This window comes from Gobio gobio, assembly GCF_949357685.1.
Source record: "Gobio gobio genome assembly, chromosome: 19".
Lineage (NCBI taxonomy): Eukaryota > Metazoa > Chordata > Actinopteri > Cypriniformes > Gobionidae > Gobio > Gobio gobio.
The window spans coordinates 11,152,579-11,169,647 of NC_137112.1; the positions used below are offsets into that span (position 1 = coordinate 11,152,579).

The 17,069-nt window shown below is 39.8% G+C and overlaps 2 protein-coding genes across 7 annotated transcripts in view; one reads left to right on the forward strand and one right to left on the reverse strand.

The window, feature by feature from the left end:
- The window catches only part of suox (sulfite oxidase), an 892,829-nt gene that overhangs the window by 119,167 nt on the left and 756,593 nt on the right, over positions 1-17,069 (reverse strand). The gene's annotated exons all lie outside the window — the stretch shown is intronic.
- The window catches only part of arfgap1 (ADP-ribosylation factor GTPase activating protein 1), a 36,678-nt gene continuing 19,653 nt past the window's right edge, over positions 45-17,069 (forward strand). For 3 of the 6 annotated variants that reach the window (XM_079843769.1, XM_079843772.1, XM_079843770.1), the window contains exons 1-4: positions 48-278; positions 13,069-13,133; positions 13,215-13,324; positions 13,423-13,594. In XM_079843769.1, the coding sequence (XP_079699895.1) occupies positions 13,074-13,133; positions 13,215-13,324; positions 13,423-13,594 (342 nt within the window). In that variant the 5' untranslated portion in view covers positions 48-278; positions 13,069-13,073. Of the gene's footprint in view, positions 279-13,068; positions 13,134-13,214; positions 13,325-13,422; positions 13,595-17,069 lie in introns of all 6 variants that reach the window. The other 3 variants (XM_079843768.1, XM_079843771.1, XM_079843773.1) reach the window with 2 other exon arrangements.

The following is a 17,069-nucleotide window of genomic DNA, read 5'->3' on the forward strand; positions in this document are numbered from 1 at the left end:
CGCGCACCGACGGTCGCGTCACGACTCGAGATGTAGCCTACGCCGATGACGCAGGCGTTACGTAGCGCGGATGTCCCAGAATGCCGCTGTCTGCCAGCACAGCAGTGATCAATGGTCAGGCGAGTCGGATAAACCAGTGATTAAACGCTTTAAATGCCAGAGATCAGCGGGTGATCGAAGCGCTTCGAGTCGGATGGAAATCACTTCACGTGACAGTTCATGAGTAAATGAGATCTACTTCGAGAAATCATCATCAGAGCTGAAGACAAACCCAGCAGGTAAGATCATCACAACATCACGATCTGTAAAAGAGCTGTTGTTTCATCTGGTCATAATCGAGACTAACCAGTTCCTCCATCATTAAAATCATCATGATATGATCACAGTGAACGACAATCACAGCTGTAACACACTTCACAAACACACACTCAAAAAGACATCTGTCGGTTTTTTTAAGTTGCTTGTAGTAACATACAAAATATCGTTGAGATCATTCAGTACAATCACAGTATTTTATTTGTGATGAATCCTCACCGAAGAAGAATGTTTTGTTTTCCTCAACTGTGGGCGTCAGAGAGAATGTGAAAAGTAATTATTAAATTCATACACATACACCATAACATTTCCAGCACAGCTCAAATGAGTTGATTTGTAATTTCTGTTGCGGAAATCACATTCTTAAAGGGACAGGCCACGCAAAAAAAAGAAAATTCTGTCATTAAAGGGTTACTTCAGCGATTAGCATTAAGCTTTGGGTCAGTAGAAACCCGGTAGTATATTCAAATTATCGTACTTTCCCTCCTCATGTCCCCCTGAGATGAGAGAATTATGCATTTTATTTCTGGAAAAAAATCCTCTGATGACGCAAATATCGTCATTTTGCGTCATCTGAGGATTTTTTGGCCAGAGGCTAAAGACTACAGCCAGTAGAAGGAGCTAGTTCCGCATGTTATCAGCCCGCCCGTGTACGGCCGCTCAGATCAGGCATTAATAACGGAGCAGTGCGGAGCAAAGTGAGTGTTTCAACTTTTCAGTGACTTCCTAAGAAAGTTTAGCTTCCATAGGCATGATCTGATAACGCGCCAGACTGGACACGCGCCGAGAACGACAACTGCGCTTACCTCAGCTCTTCGCCAGTGATGGGAATAACGGCGTTACAGATAAACGGCGTTACAAACGGAATTATTTTTTTCAGTAACGAGTAATCAAACGAATTACTGTTTCTCCCGTTACAACGCCGTTAGCGTTACTGAGAAAAAAAAATGCGACGTTACTATAATTGAGCTCACTGAAGCGGTTTTCATCCGAACAGGCTCTCTGACAGTCGGACCTGCAACGTGTGTGTGTGTGTGTGTGCGCGCGCACCAGCCATGCGTGTTGGGGGTGGGTGGGGTGGTACACATCACTGATGATGATTGGTGGGTGGGTGACAAGGTTGAGGTTGATAGGTTGAGTTCACACCTTTTTTTTACGGTCTATGGTACACACACACACACACACACACACACCAATGACGCACACGCATATGCACATTCAGCGATGGTCCAACGACTTCAAAGGTAGCTTTCGCAAACTGGAAGTATTAGCGCTACTTTTCCCTCGTTGAGGTGAAAGGTAAGAATGTTTATGTAACGTGTAACTTATGCCCAGGAAGAAAGAGTCTCTCAACGTCGGTGGCAAGTAATTCTAATCTAATGAAGCCTCACATCATCACATACCGCCACAAAATTAGTGGCTAAAAACTAGTGCTGGGCGGTATGACCAAAAATGTATATCACGGTATTTTTCTAAATTATATTGGTTTCACGGTATATGACGGTATTTTTTCCCCTATGCATGACAGGGTGTTAATCACATTTTCTACTGATTGAGAGAGGAAATACTGCAGGAGATTGACTAGAATGCCCTGTTTTACTGTCATGACGAGTGAATATTGTAGAAAAATTCCACACTAGAGTTAATAGGCCTACAGGTTTACAAAATGATGCTGTGGAGAGACAACAAACAATAAAACACAGACCTGCAACACGCTCAGAATCATACTTACAGACACCTGAATATTAAAAGTTGAGTTGAGGCTACTAGTGTCGCGGAGCGTGAGTGTTACGGATACGTGGTGTTGCCATAGACAATAAATTAATTAATTTGGTAAATAAATATAAACAATATATATACTATATTTCAGGGCTCAATGCTAAGGATTTTTTTCAGGGGTTCAAATTTTTACTTGCCCTGTCAGAATTTTCACTGACCCCACCACAAAAAAAAGACAAATAAAATAAAATAGGCCTAGTATTGTTTTTGAGCCATATAAGCTTAATAAATAAGGTTATGACTCTAAAAACTAATATCCTAACTCATATATTTTTTTATATTGTTAAAGACCGTCAGTAATAAAATAAGAACACATAATCAAATTATGAGCAAAAGCACAAATAAATAAAGCAGAACAAACATATACAAATGAAATAAACAGTTCTTTTCATGTAGGTCAAAACTAGATTGTCAGGTAGCCTACAAAAATAGTAATCAAATGTAAAATATAACTGCATAGTCTGCATAAAATGATATGCCACTGCATATAAATATAGATGAACCCTTATTAAAAGTTATTCAGTCAAGAGCAGTGAGTGATTTTTTTTTTTTTTTTGTCTTTTGTTATCTCAATATTTATATAGCCAATGACGATATTTTCCGTCTTTCCATGTTTTCACTGTTATACGGTAGGGGGCGCTGTAGCGCATTTCCTGCACGAGAACAGAATCTCCTGATCAAAACACTGCCGAAGAAGCAACGTGCGATATCATGTGTAAGCAGATGCATATGTAAAATAACGCGATCATCACCATTAAACAGCATGTAAATCACAACTGCCTAATGTTATTGAATGAAATGTCAACCCAGGACGAGTTATAGGACTGTCAAGCTTTGGGGTGTTGATGGACTCCATCTACAACATCTGTGTTTTGTTCATCGTTCGGACGTAACGTAGTCTTTTACAAAAACGTGATTTTTTCAGCTTTATGCTCAAAATGTTGCTTTTTCATGAAACTTGCAACATTCAAGTGTTGATTAAAAAAATAATATATGAAGCTGGAATAAAACAGTGGGTCTGTTCTTTCTTTTGATATATTGCATGTTTAGATATTCTGTGGACCATTAAAACTTGTGAAAATGAGCATAAATGCTGGCGGTGAATGGCAAATTTCATGTTTACGTTCATTTAAAAGACCTAACCGACTATGTTTACAATGATACTCAACAAGACAGTCATTTTGATAAAATTTTGTGTGAATATTCGCGCGCTGTAAGACGCGTGGCCGTCCATGTGTGTGTGTGTGTGTGTGTGTGGTGTGTTGCTGCCCTTCGCGACGAGCAAACTGAGAGACACACTTTCTCGTCTATGAGCGCTTGAATATTTAAATTGGCAAGGCTTAAAAATGCTCAAATGATCAGTTTCCGTGAAGATGCAGCATTGGCCCGAGTGTCTTTCACGCTGGCACTGAACCATCGGGCAATTCTTATTGCCGACCGTAATGACAAATATTTTTTGTCATTCATTCAGGGGGGGCGGGAGGTCGTTTTGGGAGGGCGGGGCGCCCCCCCTAAACAATGGTAGGGGAAACACTAATGTACAATGTTTTATAATAGTAATGTATTTAGTGTCCAATTCATTCATTTAACATATCTAATATTGGGGGCATCCAAGTTATTTGACATATTTGAACATTTGAAAAAAAAAAAAAAAAGTAACACAGTAGTTACTTTCCCTGGTAATTAGTTACTTTTATAATGATGTAACTCAGTTACTATTTGTAAGAAGTAACTAGTAACTATAACTAATTACTTTTTTAAAGAAACGTGCCCAACACTGCTCTTCGCTCTCTTGATGAATGAAATCTGATCCTGCTGCGTTTGTCTCGTGACTTTTGTTCGACTCACTCACACTTGATTGAAAATACACGTTCAGTTTTTAATTGTAGTGTTTATTCTCTAAATGAACGAAATTATTGTATTATTATGAAGCTCAAAATGACGGTGTGGGGAGTGGCCTCGTAGGGCAGCGAAGCAAGTGCATTCTGGGAGTTGTTGTCTTTCATCCAGATGAGACAAAAATAAATTTTCTGTCTTGTCTCAGTCTAGAAGGAACCAAATTAAATTATTTCATTTCTACTACATAAATGACCTAGTTTAAATACACATTCATCTTCCCAGCGCTGAAGTGCCCCTTTAATTCCTCACCCTCGTGTCGTTCCAAACCTGTAAGACCTTTGTTTTCTTCAGAACATAAGTTAAGATATTTTTTCACGACATCCGAGAGCTCTCTGACCCCACTATAGACTGCAACGTTATTACCCCTTTCAAGGCCCAGAAAGGTAGTAAAAACATTGTTAAAATGCCCCTATTATGCTATTTTAAAGTTTTGGAGTTCTGGAGGTCTCCAACAACAGGTTTACATGCATCAAAGGTCAAAAAACACTTTCATTTTCTCATAATATACATTGCACATCACCACAATGTTTAGTAATTCTCAAACGACTCATTGGATGAATCAGTCTTACTAAATCCCTCCTTTCCGTGAGCTACTCTGCTCTGATTGGTCAGATGGCCCAGTCTGTTGTCTACCGTGTATGGTGCGTATTTCGGAAACAAACGGCCATTACCATAATTGAACTCCAGCTCCGTCCAGAGGCTTCCTAAAGCTCAGCGATTGTACACACTGTAAAGACAGTAATGATGATGTCGATTTTACACCAATCCCAGTGCGAGTCTGAATCGATGATGAAACATTTAGACACTACTAATATAACATTAGACACAGTTTTAGGTAATACTACAACCCATAGCTGATTTACAGTAGTATTTCAGTTAGACAGTAATAACGTGAGTTAGCAGGTTAGCCAGATACTTGCACAATAAACGCATTGTAGAGCACAGCATCTTCTCGACATGATGCTCTCCAGTATCCCCTGCAGTGTTTGAGGTTTCCCCGGTGTCTGTGCGAGCAATAAGTGGACGGGCAATATGCTAATGTTTCGTCTTGACGTCACAACGGAACAGCCTGCGATTTGTTTGAAAAACGATTCGTTTAATTGACTCAGTCGACTCTTTAGTTTTGAGAGAAAATAACTTTATGTACGGTGCACCGTCAGGTTTCTAAGTTTTCATTCACTTAGAAATGTTACACACTACAGGAAAGGTAATTTTCAAAAAGCCATAATGGGGGCACTTTAAAATAGTCCATGTGACTTGCATCCAAAATATCTTAATTTGTGTTCTGAAGATGAACGAAGGTCTTACCGTTTTGTAATAGGGCTGCGATTTATTATTTTTATTATTATTATTATTTTATATTTTATTATTTATTTATTTTTTAGAAATAAAGTGTGTATAAAACATTTTGTGTATATTAATATGGCTAATAATTATGATTATTATTATTATTTTTTTTCTAAATAAAGAAAATATAGAAATATTACTATTACAATAAAATTTTCATTATTAAACATTTAAAATAGCATTAAAGAATACATTTAACAGTTTAATAATAATATAATATTATACAGAGAACTTATTTTGCAAAAAAAAGTATGGGTTTACCTGTTAATATAGAACTAGAACACTAGAACACCCGAGGCTATGCACTCTGCCCGGCCGGGCGGAAGTGCTCGCAGGCGGCGCCGAGATCGTAAACAAAGGCGGGGAATACGCGGTGGTCTGAGAGCTAAGCTAAGGCTAAAGCTAAAGCTTACCCCACATCGGCTCTCTTTACCCAGTATTTTCCTTGCCAATGTACGGTCGCTAGTGAACAAAATGGAGGAGATTCGACTCAGCATCACACACAGTAAGAAACTTTTGAACTGTAACGTCCTAATCTTCACGGAAACCTGGCTAAACGGCGGAATACCGGACACCGCTATTGAGCTAGCGGGATGCCACACGCTCCGGGCGGATAGAACATTAGATGGCTCCGGTAAGACCAGAGGTGGTGGATTGTGCATTTACATTAACAAAGCCTGGTGCACAAACTCTGCTATTGTTGGGAGTCATTGTTCAGCCAACCTCGAGTTTCTCATGGTTAAATGTAGACCGTTTTATCTGCCGCGAGAGTTCACTTCCACCATTATAACTGCAGCCTATATTCCCCCGGATGCTGATGCCAAGCTTGCTATGAAAGAACTTCATGCAGCCATCAGTAAACAACAGACTGATCACCCGGAAGCTGCTTTTATTGTTGCAGGTGACTTTAATCATTCAAACTTAAAGTCAGTGCTACCCAAGTTTCACCAGCATGTTTCCTGCCACACCAGAGGAAACAAAACCTTAGACCATGTTTACACAAACATGGCTGGTGCTTACGTTGCGACACCCCTCCCCCACCTGGGACAGTCAGACCACATCTCTTTGTTCCTCATCCCCAAATATTCACCCCTCATCAACCGTGTGAAGCCATCAGTAAAGACCATCAAGGTGTGGCCTGCGGGGGTTGATTCCACACTCCAGGAAAGGTTTCTACACACAGACTGGAGTGTGTTTGCTTCTCAAGCCACCAGTGGCGCTCACACGGACATTGACTCCTACACCTCCTCTGTATTGGATCATATCAATACCACCATTGACAGTGTTACAACCCAGAAACAGATCACCACATACCCAAATCAGAAGCCATGGATGAACAGGGAAGTGCGACTCCTGCTGAAGTCACGCAATACTGCCTTCAGATCAGGAGATGCACAAGCCTACAGCGCATCCAGAGCTAACCTGAAGAGGGGCATCAAAAAGGCCAAGCACTGCTACAAGCTAAAGATAGAGGGTCACTTTTCCAACTCTGACCCTCGACGCATGTGGCAGGGCATCCAGGCCATCAGTGACTACAAACCCACCCACTCCACCCCCGCAGCCACTGATGTCAACTTCCTGAACGAGCTAAATCACTTTTATGCTCGCTTTGAAAGAGACAACAGAGAAACTGCCACCAAGCTCAAACCCTCAGCTGACCCACCAATCACACTCTCCTCCACAGATGTCTGCAAGTCACTGAGCCGGATCAGCGCGCACAAGGCTGCTGGACCAGACAACATCCCTGGTCGTGTTCTCAGGGCATGTGCGGAGCAGCTCGCTGAGGTTTTTACAGACATTTTCAACCTGTCTCTTGCCCAAGCAGCTGTACCTTCATGCTTCAAACGCACGTCCATTGTGCCAGTGCCAAAACACTCTAACCCGAGGTGCCCTAACGACTACCGCCCTGTAGCACTCACACCCATCGTCATGAAGTGCTTTGAGCGGCTGGTCCTGGAACACCTAAAAGACTCTCTACCATCCACATTGGACTCACACCAGTTTGCCTACCGCAGCAATAGGAGCACAGAGGATGCCGTTTCCATGGCACTGCACTCTGTGCTCACTCACCTGGACAATAAGAACACTTATGCACGCATGCTGTTTGTTGACTTCAGCTCAGCATTCAACACTGTCATCCCAACCAAGTTAATAGCCAAACTTGGAGACCTGGGCATCAATACCTCCAATGTGCAACTGGATTTTGGACTTCCTAACTGACAGACCCCAGAATGTTCGTTCAGGATCCACCTGCTCCACATCCATCACACTCAACACTGGTGTACCACAGGGCTGTGTGCTAAGTCCGTTTCTCTACTCCCTCTTCACCTCCGACTGCAAGCCTGTGTATGGATCTAATTCTATCGTCAAGTTTGCGGACGACACAACGGTGATTGGGCTCATCAGCAACAACGATGAGACTGCCTACAGGGAGGAGATCCAGCACCTGGCCACATGGTGCACCGAAAATAACCTGCTCCTCAACACCACCAAAACGAAGGAGCTCATCGTGGACTTCAGGAAGGAGTCAAGAGGCACACACGACACCATCCACATCAATGGAATGGCTGTTGAACGTGTCTCCAGTTTCAAGTTCCTGGGGATCCACATCTCAGCGGACATGTCGTGGACGACCAACACCTCCAGCCTGGTCAAGAAGGCTCACCAGCGCCTCTTCTTCCTGAGGACACTGAGGAAGAATCAGCTCTCCTCGGCTATCCTGGTGAACTTCTATCGCTGCGCAATAGAAAGCATCCTGACCAACTGTGTCGCAGTATGGTATGGGAGCTGCTCTGTTGCGGAGCGCAAGGCACTGCAGCGGGTGGTGAAAACTGCCCAGCGCATCACAGGGACTCCACTACCTGCCATCGAGCACATCCAGAGGAAACGCTGTCTGCATCGAGCTCGCAGCATCCTCAAGGACTCCTCTCACCCAGCCCACAGACTGTTTTCTCTCCTGCCCTCCGGCAGGCGTTTCAGGATCCACCGGACCAGGACCAGCAGACTTAAGAACAGTTTTTTCCCCAGAGCTGTCTCTTTATTGAACTCAAACCCCCGCTGATCCACTCCCCTCATATACTGATAACTCTCCTACCTCACATCCACCTTCACTTTGTTATTTGCACTACCGACTCTTTATTACAGTAACAACTGTTTACTTATTCATTTTGCACTACCACACCGTAACTGGATTATGCTCATTTGCACTGCCGACTGTTATTTACAGTACCTACTGTTTACATTTGTATTTTGCACCGTACTTCTAACTGTAATATGCAATCACTTCCACTGCACTTTTACACTTTTTTTCGGATAGCTTCTGTCCATAATTTATTGCACTACCTTAATCCACTGCCATATTCCTAATTTTAGCCTAACACATCATTGTATACCTCTATCTGTAAAATTCTGTTTATAGTAATAGCCATCTGTATATTATATTATATTCATAGTACATATCCACCTGTAAATTCTGTTTATAGTATTAACCATCTGTATATTATTCACTGTACATATTCACCTGTAAATTCTGTTTATAGTATTAACCATCTGTATATTATTCACTGTACATATTCACCTGTAAATTCTGTTTATAGTAATAACCATCTCTCTATTTATAGACATATTTATATATACTCAGTACATATCCATGTCCTGCACTTATGCAAACGTTGTATATCCTGCACTTGCTGCTATTGCACTTCTGGTTAGACCTAAACTGCATTTCGTTGCCTTGTACTTGTACTTGTGTAATGACAATAAAGTTGAATCTAATCTAATCTAATCTAATCTAATCTAATATGCAGACAGCCTATGACTAAAAATCATTAGAAAGGTCTAAGGATTTATTGTAAAAAAAAAAAGAAAAAAAAAAAAAAAAGAAAATATATATATATATATATTAGTATAAAAATCTGTGCTTTTTATCTGTGATATCAATATATCTTTATATCTATATCTTTAATATGAATTATTTATTTATTTTTCTTTTTCTTTATTTTTGTGCCCTCTTCTTTTTTCTTTTATTTTTCTTCTCTTCTCTCAGTTTCCTTTTCCTTTTAGGTTTATTGTTCAATAGATTTTTTTTCTTTTACATTTCTCTGTAAAAGTATTGAACCATACTTTTCCTTTTGTTTTGTAAGATTGTTTTTATTTCTTGTATGTAGGGATGAAACGGTATGGAAATTTCACATCACGATTATAGTGACCCCAGGGTTTTTCCTGGGTCAAAAATGGTCTTCGGTGGTGGCTGACAGACATGTTCATCCATACACACACACACACACGCACAGTAAAAAAGTACCCTACCCACGTGATCTGCAAGCGCAATACTGACAATACATTTTAAATAAATTCAAAGAAAGTTTGTAACTTTTGCTTTTCTTATTTTGATCCCACATGAAAAAATACTATAGTATATTATAGTAAAATTACTCTAGTAAATACTATAGTGTTTTGAACCGTACTATAGTAAATATACTACAGTAAATTAACAAAGTGTAGTAAATACTACAATATACTACAATTTACTGTAGTACTTACTATAGTATGGTTCAAAAACACTATAGTATTTACTAGAGTAATTTACTATAATATACTATAGTATTTTTTTCATGTGGGATACCTTGATGTTTGTTTTTGTTCCTCATTTTTACACTATTTACTGATAATTGTATTAAAAAAATTAACAAATAGCCTAATTTTCTGCCATATACAATTTCATAAAATGATCAGCTAACTAACAACAACTTTGTTCTGGGTTCACCTCACTCCAGTCTAAACTAAATGATTTTAGGCTATTTATTTTACTACACATTGTCCACATAAATAAGCTGAAAGACTGGATAATTCAAACTAACTCTTACACCCACCCTTGCTAAAGTGGGTAAGAACACTTGTGTTCTCATTTCAGGTGTTCAGAGTAAATGATTAAACTGAATTATGAGTTCAGTGTTGGACAGATCAGTTGTTCTAACCAGTCGTTAAAATGATTCGGTTCAAAGGAGTCATTAGGTGGCGAACCGGACATTAGCAGACGCGTTGTGTGTGAATCCTGAAAGAACATCGCAAAAGATTTGTCAACACACAGAAAACACTTCATAACCGGATAGGATTTGTTTCCCGTTTATTGAAAGTATGGTTTATGTCAGCTGGTCAGAGAATCAGTCAGTGTTTTTTGAGGGCATTTCACACCCAGCGGTAATTAAAGGAAAACATCGTCTGATAGCGCCACGTGCAACATGGATTCGGTCTTCCGACCTTTTGATTTTGATTAACGTAGCTAATATGTGAAATATTAGAAAGCTAAGAATGCTTATTTTGAAGGGGGAGGAGCTCTGATCGTTCTCTCTGTCACTCAGTTACAAGCGCAGCATCTATTCTACATCATTCATAAATCACAATAACTCATCAAATAAAGCTTTGGCGGGACAACAATTTGTTTTGTTTTCAATGTAGGAAAAACCCTGGACCCAAATTATCACATTTTTGCTCAAATGAGATGAAAGTGTTCAAAAAGAACAGATGCACACACTTAAAACATTTCAACAAGTTTTATATTTGAAAATCAACAAACAACAAATAAATCACGCAGCTCTAAGCACTTTTTTAAGCTAGGTTCTATTCTGTGGGATTTCCTTCATATTATGACCATTGACAATAGCAACGCATAAATAATAATAATTTGGTGTAAATGTAATCTCTAATATTGTCTCTGATGAGAATATTGTTTGATAATATATTTACAGTGTTCTATCAGGTATGACACATTTAAATCTAGCATATTTTGTGTAAGAGCCCAAACAGTATCCTAGTGAAGTAATGCATATCCGTATTTTCAAATGATTTGACAGTTTGTTTGAATAAATATCAAAAATCCAAAAGGTGTGCATCATACCTGTCACCTAGATGAACACTTTACAGCTGGTCTCTTCAAATGCTATTGACGTTAGAAACGTGTATACCAATGGATGTAACTTTAGAGACTCTTAACTTGAATTAAATTCACATTTATTTATTATTTATTTTATTGTCATCTCACACATTCAATTAATTTTAGCATTAAACAAACAATATAATCCTAATTCGAATTAAATTGAAAGTGGGGGATTTGAACTGTGACGATGATTGACAGGGCAGTTTAAACGGTGACGGGACGCATGTAACAGAGTCCGTTAAAGATGACGAAGTAGTATGTCCCAAAGCTTGCATACTCTTCTGCTACACACTCAAAAGTATGTACTTTTTCTTCACAAAAAGAGTACATACTTTTAGGACGTAGTATAAGTAGGCGAATTGGGACGCAGCCACACACTTTTTCTTAGCGTCTGTTTCCATGGTGAATCATGGATTTGTCGCTCTGTTGAGAATGTCTTGTGTGTTAACCGGGAACATACCCTGAGTTGTCTGAACTTACTCCCGGACTCGTTTTTGGAACCAGCATACACTCTAAAAACGTTTACTATGATTTACTCAATTTTTTGGGAGAAACATTTTTACACTAATAAAATTGAGTAAATTTTAAAGCAGTGAAATCAATCACATACACCATATGAGCTCAATCAACCGTCGAGCTGTCGTCACGTCAAGGGGCGGGGGAGGGGTGCAGTGTTATAATCAAGTAAACGTACTAAATTTCTTCAGTGCGTGTTAAATATTAATAATCTTGATTTGAATTAAGTAATATTTGTGGTTCTTGAAACGGATCGATTTAATTCTCCTTTCTCAAATATTTTGATAGAAATTTCACAAATATATTAAGTATATTTGAAATAAATAATTGGTTATTCGAACACTAAATTCTTTTAGTGAAAACTTAAATATAACTGTAAATTTGAGACAAAATTAACTGTTGGATTTTTAGTCAATTATTTTGGTATGTTCAACTCAAAACATCAATTAAATGATATTTAGAAATTTTATTAAGTTAATAAAGTTAATTATTACTGTGATATTTACTAAGCCACTGAATTATTTTTTAGAGTGTAGCTTGAGTAAACAAGGTTTGGGTTAATCAACCGAGAGTTCAAGGTATTTATGTGACTGTACGTTTTTAACCTTGCTTTCTGAAATACCCCCAGGTTTTCCTGCTTAAATGTTGATTATTTCCCCGTATTCTCCATTGTTGCAGCTCCCCTCTTCCCAGTCTGTCAGTAACGCTCTGTTTAGTTCCTGTCTCTATGAAGCCCCTCCTTCTGAAAAGCACAATGTGCTCTGATTGGTCGGCTGAAGCAGTGTGTTGTGATTGATAGAGTGCTTCCAGCGTATTTGGGGAAATGTCCTGCCCCTTACCATTAGGGTAGCAACTAACGATTATTTTAATAATCGATTAATCTGTCAATCATTTTTTCCGATTAATTGAGTAAGCGGATAAAAAACCCCATTTATTTCCAATCCTTTATTCAAAAACAGAACTGACAGTGCAAATTCATAGTGCAAAAAATCTTATACCACCAAACCTGTCCTAACCTCTCACCTGTATCGTACCTGAATCACAGCACAAGAGTTTTGCAAAAAACCATCAAAAGTATAAGTACATTCTACCAAACAGTAGTGGTTAAAGACCCCTCATATGAATAAAGTGTGACTTTGTGTTTTCTGGTCTAAAGCTTAAAGAATACGATCTTTAGACATTTAGAAAGAAGCACAGATACATGTTGAAGGCATGAGGGCAGGTTGTAATCTGATGATGTCATTATGGTGTGCTGATGATGTCACTGTGTGTTTCAGGGCAAATGGCCAGTCCCAGAACCAGACGCGTGCTGAAGGAGGTGCGGACCGAAGACGAGAACAATGTGAGTGTCCGTCAGCTCCGGTCCCGCTGCTCGTCCTCCCTCGTGCCGTGTTTTTAAAACGTGCCGTATTTGTGTTGTCAGGTGTGTTTCGAGTGTGGCGCGTTTAACCCGCAGTGGGTCAGCGTGACGTACGGGATCTGGATCTGTCTGGAGTGTTCGGGCAAACACAGAGGCCTCGGCGTCCACCTCAGGTCAGACTCGCAGCCGCTCCTGTGTCCTTCTGTCTCTTCATTTTGATGTGTTTGCAGATTTTGAAGCATGCCTGAAAATCTCGTCTTTCTCCTTGTAGCTTTGTACGATCTGTTTCGATGGACAAGTGGAAGGACACTGAGCTGGAGAAGATGAAGATGGGAGGAAACAGGAAGTTCCGTATGTTTCTGGAGCTGCAGGACGACTATCAGCCCAGCTGGAGCCTACAGGAGAAATATAACAGCAAGGCTGCTGCGCTCTTCAGAGACAAAGTGAGCTGCACCGCAAGTCTGACACATTCGCTGCCACTAACCATTACTTTAATCTGATGATTATTTCTTTGATAAATCAGTTGAATAACCCTAAATATTAACTTTCCACACATATTTTGTTTTGAAGTTGCCAGCCAGCGGCAACATTTTTGATCATATTCACAAAATGAATATTTTGTTGTTATAGTTGTTTCTTCTTTATGGGTTCGATATTTCATTTGGTAACTTTAGGCAATTTTGATTTATATGCTTTGATGATCATGTTAGCTTTCATTTGTGTAAACAACTTATATCTGCTGCTCCTGGCCTGTGTCCGAAATCGCCCCCTATACCCCTTAATAGAGCACTATTTGAAGGGACAGCCATTTGTAGTGGTATCTAAACCATAGTGGACGTTATCGAGTGCACTCATTCAATCCTACAATACACCGCAATAACAAGTGTACAACCGATATACGGCTAGAGAATACCCATAATGCACTGTGAGAGTTGCGTGCTGAATGAATTCCCGCATCGTACCAGATGGTGCCCGCAGCTGAATCACCCATCCATCCATTTTCCAAACCACTGCTCCAATGTGGCTACAGCGTAAAATCATACAAGTATACATTCCTTTTTAATTGATTATAAAATTGTTTAATTAAAGCTGCAGTCTGTAACTTTTTGGTTAAAAATGATCCAAAATCAATTTGAGCAAGTACATAACCTCTCCTTACCTTATCTCCTTTCCTTAGCCCGATTCACAATGGTAAGCTTGTAATAATGTGTTATAATTTAAGTGGTACTGGTGGATTTCTGCGGGAAATTCGAGCATGTCTTTGCGTCATCACGTCACGTCTGTAAACATAAAGAAGGAGTCCGGCTAGTAAGCTATCGCATGTGAGGATGCTGCAGGTGGCGGATCATTTATAGGCTTTTCTCACAGCAGATGGAATAATTAAACATATCATTTTGATGGCGGATTGTAAGCCAGAAAGGTCCAAATGACAAACAGCAGTGAGAACTGGAGATTCACCCATAATCAAAAGCAAAAGGCTTCGGACTGTGGAGTGGTTACAGGAAAAAAAAGATTTGTATTTCAAAGAGAACCAGTTCTAAGGAACAGTCATTTTCTTTTTGGGTTAAAAGAACATTTTCTTTAAATGAAATTCAAGTGGTATGACAATTAAATGTCTTATTTTGGTCATACTTCCAAGACGTAGAATCTGTGATTCTGAAGTACAGTATCCACACCGGTGTGGTGGATGAATGACAGCCACACACACTCCTCAAAACATTAGATTAGAGGTGGACAAAGTACACAACTCCATTGCTTGAGTAAAAGTTCTACTGGTCAAATATTACTCTGTTACAAGTGAAAGTTGTAAAAAAAAAAAGTACTTAAATATCAAAAGTAAATTTCCTTTTTTATGTCAATGCATTATTTTATTATTGTTGTATGAATGCACACTGTGCCATCATGGTGGTTTAAACCAGTCAGTGATGCTCCGTCCGACATGCTAGCATACGACTACCTTAAACTCATTTCAATACTTGTTTAAAACGAAGCTGCTGTCACTCACCGAGTGCATGGATCCAATACACTGATACACATCCGGTATTCTCCTAACTATTTACGTTATTTCCCCGGACCCCAGTTTGAAAACCCCTGCACCAAAGCATTTTAGCCAGCTAAAAAAACGCCTGGTGCTCTTCTGAAAATGGCCAGCGGGTGGCGCTTGAAAGCTCTTTGTAAGGGCAGTGTTTTTCCAGCTGAGATACTTTGGTTGCTATGATACAGAATATCCATGGCAGTAATGTGTTACTAGTATCTCATTTTGAAGAATATTACTGAATATAAAAAAATGCAGTATTAACTTCCCAATGAACTTTGTTTTACATTTTGACATCATTTTGTGTGTATTGGCCTGTTCAAGTGTGAAAAGACGTGAAAGAGAGCTCTATTCAGTACTCATGCTCTGGCACTGTGAGGCAGCTTTCTGTGTGCGCACAGAAAACCGGACTGAACTGAGCTCTCTTTCGTGTTTTATGAGACATGCATCAAGTGTATGCAAACAAAACTAATATTAAATATTTTCAGAAAACTGAAACATACTTTCTAAGTATGGCCATGGGTGCACACACTGTGCCAAGGGAACCATCTTCTACCATTTTGCTGTAAACTGATCAAATGCTGGGAAACTTCACATGACATTATAAGAGTGATCACTGATCGATGTCTGCAAAAACAAAAAAAGTTTTAAAGAAAAAAAATTGTCCTCTGACTTTCAAAGCTGCTACAGAAACGACTTTCGACTTTGAGGACCTTGATAGAAATGTAGTGGAGTAAAAAGTACGATATTTGTATTTCAAATGTAGTGAAGTTAAAGTAATAAGTATCCAGAAAAAATAATACTCAAGTAAAGTACAGATACTCAAAAAGTGTACTTAAAGGTGCACTATGTAACTTTTCTGTCCGCTAGAGGTCGCCTATTCAAAACAAAGGCGTAGTTTGATGACGCCACGTTTAAGCGCAGAATCTTGGGACATGTGGTCTTCACCTCACAGCCGGTGGAAAAGAATCGGGATAGGACTTTGGCAGAAATCATGTTCATGGATGCGATTATTAATGTTACTGTAGTATGAAGCAGAGCAGGACCGAGTGTTTTGGGAGCTGAGCAAGGCCGCTGGAGCGATTGTTAATAAGATGAACGCAACACACGCCTCGTGAGCAGCGGGACTTTCATTATGCCACAGTCGCCGGTGCCATTTCCGCTTTTCCGGTCATTAGTATGAGGTAACGCAGCTCTGTTTATCATATTAGACACATCTGAGTGTGTTGAAAATTATTGTGATCATTTGGCAGTGATGAAGTGATGGCAGTGATGAAGTAGGCGTTGATATTGTTCTGCTGAGTAGGGCTGTAATCTCCCAGTCGATTAGTCGATTATTAGTCGATACGTTCTGGCTAGACCAAAATTCTGATTGGTCGATTTTTTTTTTGCCGCGTTCATTTCATTAGTTTTGCTGCGTTCATTTAATCAGTTTTGCCGTGCCGCGTTCATTTCATCAGGTGGAAAGAACTAATTGCTAATGGGGGTGTTTTGAGAGCACCCCTGTTTCACAGGTAACAGTCTGCCTTCAGAACACCCCCATTGTTTTCACTTCTTTTGGATTAGCCCAACCCACTGGCGAAGAGAAGTCTCTCGCGGGTCCTTTGTTCATTCCCGCTGGCTCAAACGCACACCCATTGCGGTAAACTTGAGGAACGCCCATCAACATACACATGAGGGGAAGCGTCACAACACCGCGCTAAGTGGATCTGTACTGTCAGTTTTGCCGCGTTCATTTCATCAGTTTTGCCGAGCCACGTTCATTTCATTAGTTTTGCTGTGTTCATTTCATCAGTTTTGCCGCGCCGCGTTCATTTCATTAGGTGGAAAGCACTAATTGCTAATGGGGGTGTTTTCAGAGCACCCCTGTTTCACAGGTAACA